This window comes from Geospiza fortis, unplaced genomic scaffold, assembly GCF_000277835.1.
Source record: "Geospiza fortis unplaced genomic scaffold, GeoFor_1.0 scaffold244, whole genome shotgun sequence".
NCBI classification, from domain to species: domain Eukaryota; kingdom Metazoa; phylum Chordata; class Aves; order Passeriformes; family Thraupidae; genus Geospiza; species Geospiza fortis.
In genome coordinates, this window is record NW_005054370.1 from 2011446 (window position 1) to 2019359 (window position 7914).

Consider the following 7914-nt stretch of genomic DNA (forward strand, 5'->3'; position numbering starts at 1 on the left):
GCTCAGATTTTGGAGATCACAAGAAGTAATAAGTTAGCAGAGCTTAATTTTAGCTCAAAAGTAGCAGGGAGCAGAATTGCCTGGATACAGGATTTTTCCTTGCTTGCCAAAGAAATAGAGCCCACTGAGAATTCAAGTTCATTTCCTCTGTGAAATGCTTGGCCTGTTGCAAAGAAATCAGTAGGACTCTTAGACCAGCTTACTCGCTTCTGGAATTCCTCTTGCAGGCAGAAACATGTTCCTAGGGCTCATCTCTCTCCAGAGAGATGCCCCAAGTGTTTCCTCCCTCAGGGAGCAGCTAAATCTCTGCAAGATGAAAATCCCCTGCTGCAGGATTATGTTTTGGGTGAATGGTGCCATTCTGTTGTCCCTTGTGAAGGAGTTCTCTGGAATAACTTGTAACTGAGAGCTGTGTAAACATGAAACAGATCAAGTGTTCAGAGAGCTAACTCAGGGCATTAGGGACAGGAACAGTTTTGGGAGGGGAAAACCTCCCCTTTGGTTTTAACTTGTTGATCCCCTTGTTTTTCCATTCACTGAGTTCAGTGATTTGGGCCAAGAAATGGATCTTTTTTAGACAGAATGTTCAAGGCCCGCCAGGTGAGGAGCCAGTGTTGTGCAGCCAAGTCATCTTTCATTCCTAAACTGCAGCTGTGCCTTGCTGCATTGCTAGAGAGGACAGGTTCAAGGACATCTCAATTTTACAGTGGGTTTCAGGGAGCTTTTTAGGAGAGTCAAAACAACAACTGTGTGGAATAATCTAAGAATAAGACGTCTACACTCAGTAGTGGTTTGAAAAGAAAATATTAGGACTTGTTATTAGAGAGAGAAACAACCCTGTTATGCTGCAGTGTGAATTCACAGTCTGCATCTTAAATGCACAGAGATCACAGAAAGACCTGAATATTTGATACAGGCTCTCTGTCATAAAAGCTGTAGCACAACCAGAAAAAAGGTGACGAGGACAAACTGGTGTGTGGACTGGCATTTGTGTGAGGGAAGATCAAATAGCTCATGTTTAAAGAATAGAAAAATGAAGGGATTGGTGATTTTGTGATACCCTAAAGGCAAAAGGAGCCTTTTAGTGCTGAGTGTTGGTGCTGATTGTTGCAAAGTCCATGGAGAGTGTCACACAAGGTGTTTGCTCAGCCTCCAGAGCAGGGCTGTCCAGGGGTGGCCCAGGCAGAGATCAGGAGCAGCAAGGGAGGCTCTGCTGTGGCCAGCAGGGTGTGGGGATAGCTGAGCTGTCTCTGAGTGTCCTGGTGATGAGCTGCCAGCCCCTGTGTGAGGTCTTGGCTCAGCCCTCCCAGCAGTAACTGACTGAGCATGGCTTCAGGGCTGGAGATGGGGAGGGCAGCAGGGAGCCTGGGATGCTCCCTTGGGATGCAGCAAGGAGCCTGGGATGCTCCCTTGGGATGCAGCAGGGAGCCTGGGATGCTCCCTTGGGTACCTGTTTGGGAGGTCCTGGGGCTGGGCTTCCTCCACCAATGTCATTTTTCCCAGCTGGTGCCCCTGGCTGGGGTCAGTGCCCCTTGCAGAGGAGCAGATCAGTGGTGGCTCAGCATGAAGCCATCTCAGCCCACCCACCCTGGGCCCTGCTGGAGGGACAGACACCTCCAGCTCTGCCCTGTGCCTGCTGCTCTGCAGGAGCTTCCCAGAGTCCAGCTTAGGATCCTGCTTGAATACTGGGAGAGGTACCTTCCTTGAATAACTTCTCCATCAATGTGGCTGCTGGTGGCCTGCAGCACCAGGACTGCTGGTGCCTTTTGAAGTCCCAGTCTTGTTCTCTACCTGTTTTCCATGTGAATATGAATGTATTTTCAAAGAGTAAGTTGAAAAATAATGATGAAAAATACTAAATTTCTCAGATGAACTTTAAATAGGCTTCAGTTTGACCACTTTGTTTTTGTATGACACTGATAGTAGCATCTTTTTCTTCTCTCACAGCCCCACTGGCACAGCTAAATCACCAAAGGGAAGAAACAGTTCTTTGTTGTCCTGTGTGGCAGGGGGCTGTGTTTTATGTAATTCTTGGCTGGGTGCTCCAGAGCCAACAAAGCTTTCTTGTGTGTAAATGGCATTGTGTGCACAGGCTGCTGGGGCCAGCAGGACAACAGAGACCCAGAGCCTCACAAAAGAAGAGGCACAAGTGGAGGTTAATTTCCAAAGGAGGGGAGAGCAGCGGGGAAATGGAAATGGTCAGAGGTTTGTCATGGGTCATGTCTCTGGGCATTTGGAGAAACTGTGTCGGGAGGAAAACAGGGCCTGAGCAGTGTCTGGGTAATGTCCAGAAAGCTCTGCAGAGCTTCTTTGGGCTGCTCTCTTTGCTCCTCTGCTCTGTGTGGGAACATGGCCCAGTCAGCCCCTGCCCTGTCACCGTGGGCTGAGCTGAGCCACTCCAGCAGTGCCCTCCTGCCTGGGCTGGGGACATGTGTGCCCCTGCTGGGGACACAGCTGGCCCTGCTGGAAGCCCCCAGGCAAGGGGGTCTGTGTTGCAGGAGTGCCTGTCCTGCCCTCTGGAGCACGTGCTCTGCAGTTCCCAAAAGTTCCTAAGTCACTCTGTGGTGATGCAGACAGTGTCTCTTGGTTCTGGCCTTAAGAAATAAAGGGGAACTAAAGGGAGCTTAGCTTTTTCCCCATCCCCAAATTAATAAAAATACAGATTAATACACTCCTACTGGGCCACTCCAGTCATTGTGGGAGAGCAAACTGTAAATGGGATATTTCAGTCTCATGACCAGTGACAGGACTGGAGGAAACAGCATGAAGCTGAGTCAGGGGAGGTTTAGATTGATATCAGGAAAAGGTTTTTCACCCAGAGAGCTGTTGAGCACTGGAACAGGGAAGTGGTCACAGCACCAAACCTGTGTGAGCTCAAGAAGCATTTGAGCAGCACTCGGGGACAGGGTGGGATTGTTGGGGTGTCCTGTACAGGACTAGGAATTGTACTCATGCATACTCAAACTCAGCATATTCTGTCATTCCTCTGCTTAGGTTACTTTTTTGTTTGTTTGTTTTTTTCTTTCAAGAAACAGTCCTTTAGTATTTCCTGTGCTGTTGTTCCTTCCATCTCTAGATCAGAGTGTGGAGATGCTGATATCCACCAAAGTGCTATGTCTGGATTTTGTACTGCTCCAGTTGCAGTAGTTCTTAAGGCAGGAAAAATAACCTGCCTTACACTGTTAAAGAGGAAAATACCCTAAGTAATCCAGTGTGGATGAAGTTATGTTGGCTGCATGTGTGCTGCTTCTTTAAAAGACTATTTTGTTTCAGATTACACTGTATCAAGTGACATTTGTTCCAAAGTAAATTCTATAAAAAGCCTTTTTTGTCACATTATGGAGGGAAATCATCATACTCCTTATTTTGGAATATAAAATCAAATTCCAGTCCACAGCTCTTGAGTGCTGGTGTCGTGTCCTGTATGTGTAAGTGTTGATTGTAATTTGTTGTGGCATGGTGGAAGGAGCTGTATGGCTGCAATCTGGGTCTGGCATACATTAGCCTGAGATGCAGCATTATTTGCTTGGAATATTGGTGAGGGGTAATCTGGGTGTAAATGGAAAAGGAGTTGCATTGGGAAAACACCTGCTAATATTTGGAATTGTGTTCAAATCTCCTAGAGATGTGAATACTGCTGTCATGGAACTGCTGATCATGGCCTATGCACTGAAGACTTCCTGTGCCAGGAACATCATTGGGGTCATCCCCTACTTCCCCTACAGCAAACAGAGCAAAATGAGGAAGAGGGGCTCCATAGTCTGCAAGCTGCTGGCTTCAATGCTTGCCAAGGCAGGTGAGTGTCCCAGGGAGCAGCAGCACAGCAGGCTTGGTGCTGCTGGGCATCCCAGAGGTCATCTGTCCTTCCATTCTCCTGTTTGATGTGGGGATGTGTTGCTGAGATCTTGAGCCACATTAAGGGAATGAATTTTCTACAGCTTTCTTGTATTTCTCTGTAACTTGCACCTGGGGAGGTGGCCCAGAAATGTAATAGTGAAATACAGTGTCAGCCCAGTGCTGTGGCATCACATGCCTGTTTCTCATTATGTCTGTGGAACTTTCTGTGTTAATCTGTTCATGATTATTTTATGACATGGCATAATAGTCTGAGTAATAGCTAAAACAGTCTGGAAAATGGAGGTGTTGAAGGAGCTCCAGCCACGTGGGAATATTTTTCAATAAATTGTTGTCTTTTTTCCCCCCCTTAGGTTTAACACACATTATCACTATGGACCTTCATCAAAAGGAAATCCAAGGCTTCTTCAGCTTTCCAGTAGACAACCTGAGAGCATCCCCTTTCTTGCTTCAGTATATACAGGAAGAAGTGAGGTTACTCTAGTTCTGTGTATATCAACTTGTCTGAATTCGTTTTAATGTGATGGGGCTCTGCTTAAACAGAGGTGGTGGTGTCAGTTTAGGTCAATCCTTCTGTTAATGAATTCTTTCTCAGGGGATACCTATTGCATGTTTCATGGAAAGATGTTGCACTTCTCTGACTGGATAGAAACTGAACTGCAGCACAAGCAGGAGAGAAGCTTGCTCTCTGTGGAGTTAGTGCCATTTGAGAGATGCTACTTGTGCCTCTGCCTCTAATCACCTCTGAAATCCTGTTAAACTGCTCCCCTTCTCCCTTTGTGCTGTGCTGGATTTCTGTCTGCTCTGAATTATTGATAGACTGTCTTGGGCTGAGTGTAGGAGTGCTGAGCACAGCAGGCCTGGGAACAGGGCACAGAGGTTTTGTTCTCCATGTGCAAAAGATGATGATTTATTCCCACATGGTGAGAGCAAGGCTTCCCCATATGGGGAGGGTTAAACAGTGAACATTCCCACCTTTGGAGAATACACAAATACTGGTGTTGGAAGCAAGTGCAGTTGCCTCTCTAGTTTCTTGTCACAGAGTGAAGATTTGGTTCTGGGGAGGAGGATGGGTGAAATTATTCAACCATATATCAAACTAGTTACTCCCTAGCAAGAAGGTCTTTTTTTAATTAATTAACTTTTTATCACATCCAGATTCCAGATTACAGAAACGCAGTTATTGTAGCCAAATCTCCTGGTGCTGCTAAAAGGTAAATGAATGCTTTGCTAGCTGGTTAAAAGTTACTTGGAAAATACCTGAGCTGGTGGAAGATATACCAGGGAAAGTATGGGAGGGTGGCAGATGGATTGACAATCTGGTCATAATTCTTTTGTGGCTGGAAATGGGATGGATGTGGTGCAGATAGACAGCTGAACTTTGTATTCCCACCCCTATGGGTGTAACTCTGGCAGTCTCACTGAAATGGTGCACCTGGGGTTCACCTTGCTGCTGGAGTTTCAGCAGTGCCTGACCATCTCAGAAAGCATTCCCAATGTGGAGGACCACAGGAGAGCATGTGGTGGAGCCAAGGAGTAGAGTGGGCTTTGGGATATTAATGAGAAATGAAGAATCACATCCAGTGAGCTTTCTTGCAGAGAAACAGCCACAGAGGTGCAGCCTCTGCTTACTGGAATGGGAGAGACTTGCTGTGGTGGGCTGTGAAGCTGCCTCAGCCCAGCAGGTCCCTGAGGGGCTGTTTTTGTCTTGCAGGGCTCAGTCCTACGCCGAGAGGCTGCGCCTGGGGCTGGCTGTGATCCACGGGGAGGCCCAGTGCACGGAGCAGGACATGGATGACGGGCGGCACTCCCCTCCCATGCTCAAAAATGCAACTGTGCATCCCGGCCTGGAGCTGCCATGTAAGATCAAGCTTCTCTGCTTATCTTTGGGGGGAAAAAAAGAAAAGTTTGGTGGGAAATTTCTGATGGTTTATCTGTGTGGGTGTAACCAACCTAAAGGCAGTTACACCAGTGGGATTTTTTTTCATAGAAAGGTTGATATCAGTGAATTGTGGGACAAGTCACAGGGGAAGGTTTTTATTTAACTCCTTCTGGCCATGCAGAGCATCAGTATTTTCTCCATGGCTGTGCCTGCTCCATAGTATTAGACTGACAAATCTCTGATAAAGGTGGTGCTTTTACAGTGTTCAGCCACAGAATTCCTTGAGCTGATGAAACAAGGGAGATGCAAAAGTGTAAGTAATGAGATAACAACCCCTGAGACAGGCTGTTGGCTCCACTGGGGAGGGGAGAGCTGGTCTTTGTGTTCCCTTCTGTGCAGCCATTGTTACTGCTGGAAATCTTCTTCACCTTGGCACCCAGATGATCATATTCCAATGTCTATTTTGAAAAGGTTTTTAGGTTTATGTGGCTGGGGTGAATAGGTTCTCCAAAAGCATTGTTGACCTGCTTCTGGAGCTCTTGCCATTGATTTGGGAGCTGAGAGCAAAAGAAAAAGAGGAAACTTGTGTTCTGGGAAATGCCATCCTCAGGATTGCTTGTATTCCTGCAGCAGCCAAATTCCAACAGTACAATCAAAATCCAGCTCCCTTTTGGGAGGATTTCAGCTTTCTAGGCAGGTGGTGGCAGGACAGAAATTGAGAGCAGGAAGGTGGCTGAGAAGTGCCCATGGGAAAGGCTGTGTGCTGCTGTGTGTGGCAGCACCAGCAGTGGTTTGGGCTACTGATAATCATCTCATCTTTGGAAACTTAGGGAGAACATCCAACCAGTCAGTGGGCAGCTTGTGGAAGGGAGGCAAGTAAGACTGCAGGCATTTTACGTCACCCCAGTTGTGTCTCACTGCAATACAATCAGTTAAACAGTGCTTTTGTTGCTGGTGAAACTCCTCTTGGGCCTTGGGGGGCAGGTGGGGTTTGGCAATGAAGTTTGGGGCTTTATTGTTCTGCTTCTGACAAGGGGGTTTTTTCCTGCCTGTCCAAGAAAGCAGGAATTTGCATGGTTATTCTTCACTTTCTCCTTCCCCTCCTGTTCTGAAGGATGCTGTCCTCCAGAATATCAGTAGCTGACATTTGTCTGCTGTGGAGGAATTGATGTGATTGTAATTTTATTTCCAGCCATGTCACTTCAGAGAAGCTCAGCTGTGGAAGGTTGTGCTGCTGGAGAAGCCTGTAAATGGTTGTTCATACAGAAATGTCCCCTTGTCCAGTTTAATTATGAATCCAATGGGAAATTGTTTTCAGTCCTCAGCTATCCAAACACAGACTAATTTGCTGTGTATCACCACTTTCTTATTTTATCTCCTGCTGTACAGACTCAGCACTTGACCAATGACCTTACATCCCAGCATGCCTAGGGCACAGTGTAAAACAGTTGAGCTCTTGGCAGCTCTGTCATGGGGTGGATTGTGGGGCAGACTTGTCCCAAACTCTCAGCAGAAGTTGCATTTCTCTGCAGTTTCTAACCTGAGAGATACCTGATTTTGAGTGAGCTGGGTTCTGGAGGTGCTGAATTGAGGTTATCCCTATCTAAAAGCAGTCTGTGCATTCTGCTTGTGTCCCAGTCTCTGCCAGACAGAGGTGAAAGTGCAGCTGGGATGGCAATGCTGTGAGTGTCTGTGCTGACCCTCTCTGCTATGCCTCATTTCTTATCCAATTCCTTCATTTGAAAAACATCTTCCCACCTCAAATGTCACATGATTCCAAACCCCCATTCAGCTCTCCCTTCCTGCTGGTAAAAGCTCTGAGGGCAGAGTGTAAGCAGGGTTCAGCTGTGTGGTTGGTTGTGAAAGGTCAGACACGTGCTGCTGCTCGCAGCTGGGTATTCCTTACACCAAAACTGTCCCCAAACCCTCCAATTGTCAAAATAGAAGTGGTCTGTGAGTCTGCCTGGCTCAGCAGCCAAACCTGGCCTGGCAGGTAGGAGCCTGGGGATGTTCCTGGGGAGTGACTGAGACTTCTTGTGGAGCATCCCACCCTGGGCTACAACCAGGTCAGTGTGGAGCATCCCAGACTTGGCAACTGAAGCTCCAGACAGTTGTGTTAGAGGGAGGAGAGAGGTGAAACCTGTGTTGGGGAGCAGCCCCAGAGCCCCACAACCATG

The 7914-nt window shown here is 47.3% G+C and overlaps 1 protein-coding gene across 1 annotated transcript in view; it reads left to right on the forward strand.

The window, feature by feature from the left end:
* The window catches only part of PRPSAP1 (phosphoribosyl pyrophosphate synthetase associated protein 1), a 24838-nt gene that overhangs the window by 10345 nt on the left and 6579 nt on the right, over nt 1-7914 (forward strand). The window contains exons 4-7 of the mRNA XM_005424556.2: nt 3624-3796; nt 4209-4324; nt 5014-5069; nt 5570-5715. Coding sequence (XP_005424613.1) covers nt 3643-3796; nt 4209-4324; nt 5014-5069; nt 5570-5715 — 472 coding nt within the window. The 5' untranslated portion in view covers nt 3624-3642. The remainder of the gene's footprint in view (nt 1-3623; nt 3797-4208; nt 4325-5013; nt 5070-5569; nt 5716-7914) is intronic.